Source organism: Sorex fumeus, unplaced genomic scaffold (assembly GCF_029834395.1).
Source record: "Sorex fumeus unplaced genomic scaffold, SorFum_2.1 ptg000035l, whole genome shotgun sequence".
Lineage (NCBI taxonomy): Eukaryota > Metazoa > Chordata > Mammalia > Eulipotyphla > Soricidae > Sorex > Sorex fumeus.
Window position 1 is genome coordinate 24,209,656 of NW_026606092.1, and position 12,264 is coordinate 24,221,919.

The 12,264-nt window shown below is 34.6% G+C and overlaps 1 protein-coding gene across 1 annotated transcript in view; it reads left to right on the plus strand.

Annotated features, from left to right (window-relative positions):
- The window catches only part of LRP1B (LDL receptor related protein 1B), a 1,985,988-nt gene that overhangs the window by 336,277 nt on the left and 1,637,447 nt on the right, over positions 1–12,264 (plus strand). The window contains exon 2 of the mRNA XM_056117551.1: positions 11,911–12,033. Coding sequence (XP_055973526.1) covers positions 11,911–12,033 — 123 coding nt within the window. The remainder of the gene's footprint in view (positions 1–11,910; positions 12,034–12,264) is intronic.

Sequence of the window (12,264 nt, forward strand, 5' to 3'; positions counted from 1 at the left end):
TTTTTTATTAATTTTTATTGTAAAATGTGGGCAATTATTCGCAAAATGTAAGACAATGTTTTCATTTATGTCTTAGTGAAAAATGTTGAAACAATTTACATTTCTTTAGAACACAATTTCTACCTTTTCTAATAATCTATTAGTATTAAAATGTTGCATCAGACCTTTTTTTCAATTGATGTGTGATGATTAGTTTCACAAAAGTTCATTTAAATTCTCATGAGGTGTTTCTTTTGTAAAGAAGTTATTAATTTTCTGTGTTACTTATAGTCATGTTTATAAAACCTGTTGAACTTTTAGTCACATTTTCCAATTCCCAAACAATAGTGCTTAGACAAGTCCTCTCTCCTCTATCATATTAGGTAATAAAGAAGAATTTTCACTTGATGATTTTGGAGTTAGGTTTGTGTCTTCACCAAGGGTAATCATTCTATGCAAAACCACTATCCACAATTCTTTTTCCAGAGATGACTTTTATACATGTATTCGATTGATCATGTACATAGAATAAATGAAACTGTAGATATCAATATTCTATGTCTTTGATTATGGGCAATACTAGGAAGGAAATTAGTGGTGATAACAAAAACATTGTGTATTTACAATTATACCAACCACTATTGGTCTTAATCTTCATTTTTTTAATCTGTGGTATATATATATATATGTATATATATATATTATCCCATTATTTTAAAATGCATTTTATTTGTATTTTATTTACAAGGTTAAGTAAGAGATAGGCTAAGGTTCACTTCTTCCATGAATATTTGTTATCTATATAAATCTGAAGTTTAAATATGTGAAATATAAGGTTTCAGCCAGTTAGTAGGGAATATTTGAGAAGAAGAAAGAATACACACCTGGTTTTTGGAAGTATAAAGTGTTGTGCAAAGCCACCTAAAACTGAACGTGTTTATATCATTCAGAAATAAGACTCTTTAGAGAAGTATCTACAGCACAGAATGCCCTCTGTGCAGGATGTCTGGGTTGTTATAATGAATAAGCACACTGTTGACATTTAATGCTTGAGTTTAGAGCCTGAATATTTTCCCACTACAAAAGCTATGGCTCTCAAAATACCAGTAGTCTTTTAATTGTCCAAAAACCCTTTATTGTTTATGAGACCAGGCTCTGCGTCATTGTCACGAATTTTTGTCTCCTGCTCTTGACCCTTCCAAATTGAATGACATTAAGAAAATCATTTAACTTCCTAAAAGAATCCCATACCTGACTTGTAAGACTTGTAAGATTCAGATGAAAAATCATATTTTTCTATTAAGAGAAATACACTAATTGATTTTTATTGTAGCACATAATGCACTTTTAATTGCTGTTACATTAATAAAGCGATATCTGCCATTAAAAAATATTCGGTTTTGAAATCTAGCCAGTTAAAATAATGAAGACTTAAATGTTTGATTGGTTACAAAATATGTATTAAAGTATTTGTTATATTTTAGTCTGCTAAGTGAATAGCTAATTTATTTTCTATCCAATATTCAACACATAACTGGATGAGCTGTATGAATTACTTGATATTCCATTAACATTCCATGATTCTGATCTCCCTTTTGTTAGATGTTCCTTCTCTCATCTACTGAGAGAGCACATCTAACAAAAGGCAGTTTGATAATTTCTTACTCTTATTATTTGATATTATTTTTAAAAAGAATTGTGTAGGAATCTTTCCTGATATCTATATCAATTTTTTTTTGGTCATGAAGTTAGCCAGTACATAGTAATTATGATGGAAATGTTTCTTGTACCATAACAGTATGTCAAGAGTTCAGTAGGATGGAATGTAGGGGTACCACGAAATAGCTCATCCAAAATTCAGGTGCTTGAGTGTCTTGTTAATTTTCTATCTTGCATATAGACTTTCAACCTCGGGCTTTTTTCTTATGCTTTCAGCAGGGCCATGCCTTCTGATTTCAAATGCTTAGAACCTAACGCAATTCAGGAACATTCCTCATTTCACATAACTCTCACTGGAGGGAGAAATGATTCGTAGGAAACTTTAGGTGGATACTGTACTTTAGTTGTCATTAGTTAATACTGAACCCTCATCCTAGCTGCCAGCGAATCCAAGAAAGCAAGCGTAAGACCTTTCTTATTTCTAAAGTGGGAAGTGGGGTTTTCTAAAAGCAGGGAGAAAGCTGTTGGGTGGGCAACTATCTTTTCAACCCCCCAATCCCAGCTGTCCACAGTATGTGTCACTTCCATTTTGGTGCTGGTGGAATGCTTCAGACACACCTCTATTTGCACCTACTTCCCATTCTTGCAAATATTTCTGTATTTGCCTACCCTTAGCAACTTGTGGGTAGCAATCCTGTGGTCTCTATCAAAGCATTTTTAGCAGCTATTTTGATTGGCAGCCAGTGGATGCATTTAGTTAATATTTTAAATAGTCAACACTGTTTATGGTTGGGAAAAATATATTTTAAAGTCAAAAGTATAACTTAAAATCAGTAAAAGAATTGTCCTGGAAGAGCTTTAATGATTAAAGCACAGCTTACGGGGCTGGACATGTTGTATCATTCCTGAAAGAGCCAAAGCCTTTCCATCTGCTTCACATCTCACTAAGCCTTAAAAAAATGAAAGAAAGAAAGAAAAAAGAAATATAAAATGTGTGCCCCCAGAAGATTGAGTGTGAGTCATAAAGGATTTAGAGGATAGAACTTACAAGGAAATGTCAATAATTTTGAATTTTTCGTCTATATTTACAATGAAGAACTGTCAAAATGTTTCCCTTCTTGAACAGTGCAGTATATAAAATAACTGCAGATTCATTTCAGTGGGCCTTTGAGAAAGGGCAGGCAAAAAAGAAACAGAGCACTTCTACTGAGTTTCAGAAAGAAACAGAACTACAAAGCATTAGTCCAATCACAAAAAAGCTCATCAACCATTTTGAATTTATCAGTTTTAGCCAATGAAAAATACAACTTTGTCTCTTGCCAGACAGAGAATAAAGGTTTTACTGCAGTGTTTTGTTTTTTTTCAAAAATTTTGTTCTGTAAATCTGAAGTTTCAAATACATGAGTGAGGAGTGCTTAATAATTTTCCATAACACTGCCTGAAAAAGATAAGTAACCTATAATGTTTAAATGATCAAGGAAAGATAGCAAATGATTTTTAAAAAGACTTCTCCTTGAGAAAGAAATGTCAGATTGGATTTCAAAAGTTTACAGAGATACTTTACAGTTATTTATTCGTTATGGTAGAAATGATAAATGAGCAAAGCATCTTCCTAAGCTGAATGCACTTATTTACATTTTCTTTTATTTCCTTTGATGGTATATAAGTTGTTTTTACAAGAACAAATTGCTATTTGCAGTTTCATGACAAATGATACTTAACTGGGCAAAGAATGATTGTGAGTTTGGTGGCCAATAATATCACAAAAAAGTATGATTAAAAGACATTTTCTAATAATAGAAAATGTTTTTAACTTATCTCTTGAATATAGTGTATAAACAAATTCCTATATCTGTCGTCAGAATTGTCTTATATGCACATTTATGATAACCTGTGTTTCTTCCAGTTAAAAAAAGGCTTTGGTCTGGTGCAGATGTATTTTTGACACTGTTGAAATGAAGGGGGCAAAATTTCTTTTATAGAAAATAGACAAAGTTATCAAATTTACCACTCACTCGATCGGACTTTAATAGGAGGTATGTGGTTTGTGAAATGGTTGTGGGGTATTTGTTTCCTTATTTCCAGTCTCTAGTGTCCCTATTATAACACATTACTAGAGACTTTGCAGGGAATATTATTGCCTTAGGTAAGAAATTTAGTATCTTCTGTTTTGATTTCTTTTGGAGACCCTAAGAAAAAAACCTGTTTCCATGTCTTTTCCATTTTGGGGAAACTGCTTATGCCCCATGGCTCATGGCTCCTTCCTGATAGCACTACAACTTCTGCTGACACATTTTCTCTCTGATTTCTCTCTTATAATAAAACCTATATTATTACAGAGTACTTATCTGGATTATGCAGAATAGTTTCCTTAGCTCAAGATTAACATAAGTACTTGCTGAATCCACCTGGCTATGTCAGGAAATTATCACTTCTGAGAATTAGATCTGTGGATATCTTTGGGGGGCCATTATTTTACCCACCACATGACTCTCATTAAAGAACTTGATTAGCCTTCCTTAATCAGTCCTTGCTTCAAGGCAGGGTTGTCATCTAATTTTACAATACCAGAACATATGCACATATTGTACTAGTGAGTGTGCACATATGCCTGCAGTTAGAGTAATTAAGTCTCTAAATGATCAATAATGACTCAGCATAACAATGGGAGTTATTGATTAGAAATCATGAAACCATTACATGTGAAAAGTCTTTTTCACTAAAATTTTTTTTCAATTCAAACCGAGGCATATTTTTAAAGAACAGATATAACATTAATAAATTATAACATGAATTATAATTGCATAAAGTTTACTTTTCAACCAATCACACAATTTAAAAGGAATATGCACTTCCTTAGCAAAACAAACATCAAATTTAGTTGTTCATTATCTATTCATCCCAACACCAATCTTCCAAAAGGTGCATGAAGTAAATATTCTATTTTTATTAAATATGGAATTTACACGAGGGGTTCAGTTCTTCTGAAACTCAAAATGATTGTTTCTAATCAAATTGCCTTTTAAAATAGAACAAAACTGTTATTAACATATTTGGCTAAGTTACAATTATACAGCAAGCTATTGTGGAAATGTAATTTTCAGTTTATTCTTTAGAAGACTCTAGAGGATAACATAGAATCTCAAGTTTGATTTTTAGTTTTCATCAATGTTTTAATTTTACACAGTATAATCTTTGCTATTTCATTCTAGCCATGGGGTAACTTAGTTTTATTTTGCTGATTAAATAAAGTTATTTATAATTCTACTGAAAAAAAAACAGTACATTGGTATTGCTTTTTTTCCCCCTCTCCATTCAATAATAATGTATACTTCTTTTCAGAAAATTTGTCTTTCTTGTGATTTACATTATATTATTGGGGTAAATATAAAATCTAAGCTCTAAACCTCTGTCTCCCATGATTTATTCACACAAGAGAGATTTATAGACAAGGAAATTAAACTGAGTTTTTGCTGATGAAAATAAGAAAATGTTCATTTGGGAAAGTTTCTAGTACAGCAATTTAAACTGTCATTAGATTTTAAATATAGTCTAAGATTTTGACACAAGGGGAAGGTATTCTAGGCAACAAAATAAAATAGCAAAAATATATAAATTATTCATTTAAGGAAGTCCAGTCAACACCATCAATATGGACATATAAGATTGTAAGTTCAAAGGTGAGGTGTTAGAATAAATCTATGGCATAGTTATAAATAAAAAATAATTTCTAATACTTAATAATTAACATACCCCTTAACATTCCATGAGTTTTATTTTTTAAAAAAATCTAAATAGCATGTCTAAGTTTTTATAGAAATTCCGTTCTGGTAGTTTCTACTAGTTACATAAGAGAAAAGGAAACCTAACCATATTTCTTTTAAGAGTTATGAATGGTACACTACCATTTTATGTTTAAGCAGTGAGATATAGAAATAACTAATTATTATCTTTGATATTGTATTACTAATGAGAACCCAAGTCATGTCTCTTCTCTAATACCTATCTTGTCCAGGAGCTTGTGGGTTTGAATCTACTTAGTGGGTTACTTTAGTGAGTACTGCTATTTATTCAGTCACTGATTAGCTGATTGAATTGTGCATGAACTCCACCTTACTTTTTTTTTCATTTTTTATAATTTTATTTATTGAATCACTGTGAGAGCAGTTAACAAAGCTTTCGGGTCTAAGTCTCGGTCATACAATGAAACACCCATACCTTCACCAGTGCCCATTCTCCACCACCAAAAACCCCAGTATACCCCCATCCCACACCCTCCCCCTACCTGTGGGGCAGATGATTTCCACATTACTCTCTCTACTTTGATCATATTCTATATTTCGACACCAGACCCACCACTATTATTTGAGATTTTACCTCAACACTCAGATCTGCTGAAAAGGCAACAGTAGACAATTTGTGTTCTATCGCTGGTTATGAATAACATATGATGTCATGTGGCTGCAATAGACCCATGTGATTTTGAAATTCCGAAATTTTAACACTTAAATCTGGGGGGATTTCTGCCAAAAGCCACTGGGTTTCGAGATTTGCTCCTGAGTCTCTGGCATCATGGCTGTTGGGCAGCTTGATCAGGAGCCAGAGAGGCTGTTCGTGGGCGATGACTTGGGGTCTAGTTGGGGAGACCAGGACCGACTCCACCCCCATTCAGTGAGGCCCAACAAGTCTCGTCACTGCGGGCCCAGACCTGACTGTCCAGTGGCCTCTGGAGGATGATGGCCATAAACCAACATTTTCACTAAATGGCAGATCAGTATTTACTAAAAATAGAATAAGGTAAAGGTAAAGGTAAAGGCCCTCCCGTTGATCGTCGATTTGCTCGAGCGGGCCCAGTAACGTCTCCATTGGAGACTTTGTTGTTACTGTGTCTGGCATATCGAATACTCTCGGTAGCTTGCCGGGCTCTCCGAGAGGGGCGGAGGAATCGAACTCGGGTCGGCCATGTTGGCCGCGTGCAAGGCAGACGCCCTACCCGCTGTGCTATCGCTCCAGCCCAAAATAGAATAACATTAATAAAAATTAATTTTCTTAAAATATTCAAGGATCTTGAAACTACACAACTATTCAACAGACCATTATTAGTAGATGCCAGTGCAATTATTTTATTAAATAACTCCCTCCTATTTTATGAAAATTAAAACTCAGTTCATCATGATATTTAAAAAGAATATAAATTTAGCAATACAAGCACAAAAGTCATTTAAGACCATCTACATTAAACTTCCAAAAATTTTATTATAGTTTTACTAAATTAACTAAATATGTGCTTTAATATGTGTATAAATATTATAAAACTAAGAATTTCTCATGATAGGATGAATCCTAATAGACATTACAGACTATTATTTTTCAAATCATTTATTTTTTTAATGAAAAACTCTGTTAATATAAAAGGATTGACATAGTGCTAGCTTTGATCTGCCTTGAGGATGCAAATGAAACTCCCTGAACATTCTCATAAGCTTCTTGTGTTATAATTACAGTGTAAAATATAATGTGTCATACAATAGGAAGAAATTTAAAATAAGATTAGTTTTACTCCCTCAGTAGTGTTATTAAATACTTTAAATAGGATCAGGAATCATTAAATAGGATAAATGTAAAAATTCATGCACGTGCAACCTGTTTAGATTCTAATTCAAGGAATTCTATTCATCTTACATATATATTTACATATATTTAAATAATAACCTTGAAACATTGAACATTTGTAACTTAAAAACCAATGTTTTGAAAAATAAACTTTGAAATAGAAAAGCATTGTAACTTACAATTCTCAACTGCTTTTTTCCAGAGGGATAATGTAAAAACATCTTCAAAATTGCAAAAGTGTAATGAACGTTTTGTTGTTGTTTTTTGTTTTGTGGCCACTCCTAGTTGTTCTTAAGGCTTTTTCCTTAATCTAAGGTCAGGCACCATACCCCGCAGAACTTGTCTAACAATATGTGGTACTGAGAATGGGCACACAAACCCCCTACCTCTCAAAATACACACACACACACACACACACACACACACACACACACACACACAATATGGACTCGGATGAATTTGAGCCTATGTAGTTGAGAATGGTTTGGGTATTTATCTCAAGGGATTGTTTTCTTGGGACTTTCCCCAGTAACTATTCTTTAGTTTTGTGGTTCTGTGTGGGTAAATATTTGGAGTTTAACACAGAAAACAATTTTTAATTTTTTTTTAGTGGAACACCATAAGGTACAGTTGTAGACTTACAATTTTTTATGCTTGGGTTTCAGTTATACAATGATTGATTACCCATCCCTCCACCAGTGCCCATTCTCCACCACCACGGATCCCAGTGTCCCTCCCACCGCCCCCCATCCCCACCATCCCACCCCACCCCTGTGGCAGGGTATTCCCTTTTGTTTTCTCTCTCCTTTTGAGTGCTGTGCTTTGCAAAAGAGGCATTGTAAACAATTTTTTAAAAAGCCCAAATGCTGCAATTAAATATTTCAAATTAATTAAATTAAATTAAATTAATTTCAAACACTAGTAAATCTTCCTTATTGTTAGAAAACCTTCACAGATTTCTAGTTGATTTATCTTCCAATTATTCCAGATATTTTTTCTAAACCTTTACGACTCCTTCAATGCTATTTTCCTCAATTTCAAAAACTTATCATTTTTAAAAATTACAACCAAATGCCTTTGCTTTCTTCACTGTCTATGAATTATTTCTCAGTGTCCTTTTCTTTTTTTCTTTCTTCCTCAAGGCAGGCCTTTGAATTGTGATTAAGATTCTTTTCCAGACCATGAGTTCTTGGGTAGAAAACTGTTCCAATTTCAATTCATTCTTGGGTCTCCAGTCCCTCCTCTTTGAGTGACACATTTCCCACAATTTGCTAGAAACTTCTTAATCCAAAATTTATCCAACTCATAACTCCCTCAGTCCAATCAATAGGACTTCACATGACTTTAGTAAATTTACTTTCACATGAATCCCTTCTCTCTCAATCCCCCTGTCACTTTCTCTCTGTCTCTGTCTCTCTCTCTCTCTCTCTCTCTCTCTTTTCTCCTCTCTCTTCCATCCCTTCTCCACTTGCTTATTTAATTTTGTCTTTGTCTATTTCTAAACTATTTCACTGTGTTCTTACAGCTCCTATCTAAAATGTCCTTTTATTTTTTACAATTGCTTCCTCTGAAGTGCAGAAGCTTATAATTTAATGTAGTCACATTTGCTGTTTGTTTATTTTTGCTTCTGCTTTCTTGGTCAATCGTGACTCCTTAAATTCACCTTAAATTCTTCAGTTCAAGAAGATTGCTATGCTTTTTTCAATGTAACTCATGGACCCAGGCCTAATATTGAGCTGTTTAATCCATTTTGATTTGACTATTGGTGATAGAAAAGGGTCTGTATTCAGGGGTAGTGTTAGAAACGGGTCTGTATTCAGTTTTTTGCATGTGGCCAACCAGTTTTCCCAGTACAATTTGTTGAAGAGGATTTCCTTGCTCTACTTCAGGCTTTTTAATTGTTTATTTTTTTTACTTTTATGTTTGGTCACACCCAGTGATGCTTATGCTTAGGGGTTAGTCCTGGCTCTGGACTCAGGAATTACTCCTGGCGGTACTTGGGGAATCATATGGGATACAGGGGATTGAACCCACGTTGGCCATGTGCAAGGCAAACACCCTACCCACTGTACTATCACTCCGACCCTTTTTATTCCTTTTTTGAAGATTAACTATTTACCTGAGGATTTGTCTCTGTATTCCTAATTCTATTCCAATGATTTGAGACTTTGTTTTTATTCTAGTACCACTGTTGTAAACTACAATTTAAGAGTTTGAAGTTGGATTAAACAATGGCTCCCTGGTCTGGAGACATAGTATAGCAGGTAGAGGACTTCCCTTGCATAGCAGCTGATCCAGGTTTGATCCCATATGGTTCTTCCAACACCGTCGATAGTGATTCCTGAGTGGAGAGGCAGAAGTAGCCCCTGAGCGTCACAGGGTTTGACCCCAAACGCCAATAAAACAAAATGGCTCCCATTTCCATTTCCCGTGTTTCGGACTTTTTTGACTCTATTGAAGGGGTGGGAGGATAAGAATTCCATATGAATTTCAGGAGTGACTAGTCTACGTTTTTGAAAATTTCATGGGCATTCTAATAGGGACTTCTTTGAATTTATAACTTCCCTAGCAAGTTTTTAATGAGTAGTGCAACTAACTCATTTATTTTGTATTTGATCTTCCTGGAGATAAAATTTATTTTATTTTATTTTAGTGCATCCCACTGCTCAGGACATTATAGACATTCATTAGTATGTTTTTAATAAATAAAGACTTATAATTAAATGACCTGAAAAAGTACTATAAAGTAATAAGTATTCCCTCTATTATTATAGTGGGCTGGAACGATAGCACAGCAGGTAGGGTGTTTGCCTTGCACATGGCTGACCCGGGTTCAATTCCTCCATCTCTCTTGGAGACCCTGGAAAGCTACTGAGAGTATCCCCACTCATGGCACAGCCTGGCAAGCTTCCCGTGACATATTCAATATTCCAAAAACAGAAACAAGTCTCACAATGGAGACGTTACTGGTGTCCACTTGAACAAATCAATGAACAACGAGAGGACAGTGGACAGTGCTACATTATTTATAATATTATTATTCCATCATGACTAGGTATTTGTACATTTATATGCAAATATATCTGCATGCCATTATATGTATATATATATATTTGATATCCATATGTGCTATCATTGTTTTTTTTTGTGGGCCCATACTCAGTAGTTCTATGATGGTAAATGGGGAACAATATGTCACCTGAGATTCAACACATCTTTTTATACTTACACCCTACCACTTAAGCAATAACCCTAGCCATCTCTCATGGTTATGAAATAGTATCCAAATACTTTTAAGACAGTTTATTAGAGAAAATCTTTCATTCTTTCAATTATTTGATCTCAAATTTATAATTCTTAACATTTTTTGAAGTGCAGTCTCCATTTTACTTTAGCCTAATAATCTTGAGACATTCTTTCACCCAGAAAAATATAAAAGTCTAACAGATGGTTGTAGTTTATTAAACCATTGAGGGGAAGAAATAGCAACACTAGAGTTTTGTATAGTGCTAGATCTAATATTATGGTCTTCAAACTATTATAATTTTTATTAATACATATTTGAACACATTGATACATTTTACTTATAATGAATAATTCCTTTATAAGTATCACAAAAATCTAAAAGTAAAGTAAAGGCCCCCCCGTTGATCATCGATTTGCTCGAGCAGACCCAGTAACATCTCCATTGGAGACTTTGTTGTTACTGTGTCAGGCATATCGAATATGTCACGGGGAGCTTGCCAGGCTCTGCCGTGCAGGTGAGATACTCTCAGTAGCTTGCTGGGCTCTCCGAGAGGGGCAGAGGAATCGAACTCGGGTCGGCCATGTTGGCTACGTGCAAGGCAAACGCCCTACCGCTGTGCTATCGCTCCAGCAAATGGTATGAAATACCTCAGGTGTTCCCAAGATTCACCATTTTGAAGCCATCAGTTTGCAAGAAATGATTCGTGATCAATTTCATTGATACTTGAATCCCCAGGATCAGGTTGGATGGTTAAAAGCTAAATGCTAGAGGCTAGAGCAATAGGACAGCAAGCAAGATGCTTACCTTGTACTCTGCAGATCTAAATTGGTTCAACGGTCTCCGTATAGTCTCTTGAGCACTGCCAGTGTAGAACCAGGAGGAAGCCCTGAGCACTAGCAGGAATAGCTCATAAAGAAAAAAGCAAACACACACCGCCCCCCCAAAAAAAAGAAAGAAAGAAAGAAAAAGAAATAAAAACTAGAATGCTATTGATGAAGTTTAAGGACAAAATTAAACTTCTAGTATTAAATGTTCCTATGAACTATTAACTATGAAAGGAGCTGAAATATCTATACCCATGAACTTTTCCTTTAGATCAGTTTGTTCCAAAATAACCTCTTCTGCAATATCTCCATGTCTTCTGCTAAAACATCCAAATAATATACACAAGCAATCTTTTACTATTCCAGAAGGGACTGGGTGAGACCATAACAATGTCAAGTGTGCTGAAATTGCATGCTTGAGGCTGACTAAAACTAAGAAAAATAATTGCCTTGCTTTGTTGCAGAAAAGAAAACGTGGTTCACATTCATGTACCTTTTATGTATGGCTTTCTCACATTTCATCTTTATACTGCTCTTGTTTTCATGTTCAAATCATTCATATTTTATTTTGAAACATTTCATTTTCAGATCAGCAGTTGTGTGATCCTGGTGAATTTCTTTGCCACGATCACGTGACTTGTGTCTCCCAGAGCTGGCTGTGTGATGGGGACCCTGACTGCCCTGATGATTCAGACGAGTCTTTAGATACCTGTGAGTAGAAAGGTTCTCATGCCATTTAGATTTACCTCATGTGAAACTAAATGTCAGTTGTTTTCATGGATGACTGCTGTTCTAGTTGATTCTTTTTTACCAAATAGTAAAAGGAATTTGAAACCTTTTGTTTGTGTTTTTGTTAGAAAGAAATCTCATGATGTGAGTGATAGTTTAATATGCAGTTTTCTAGTGTGAATTAACTTATGGAGGAAGAAAAGTACAAAGTTA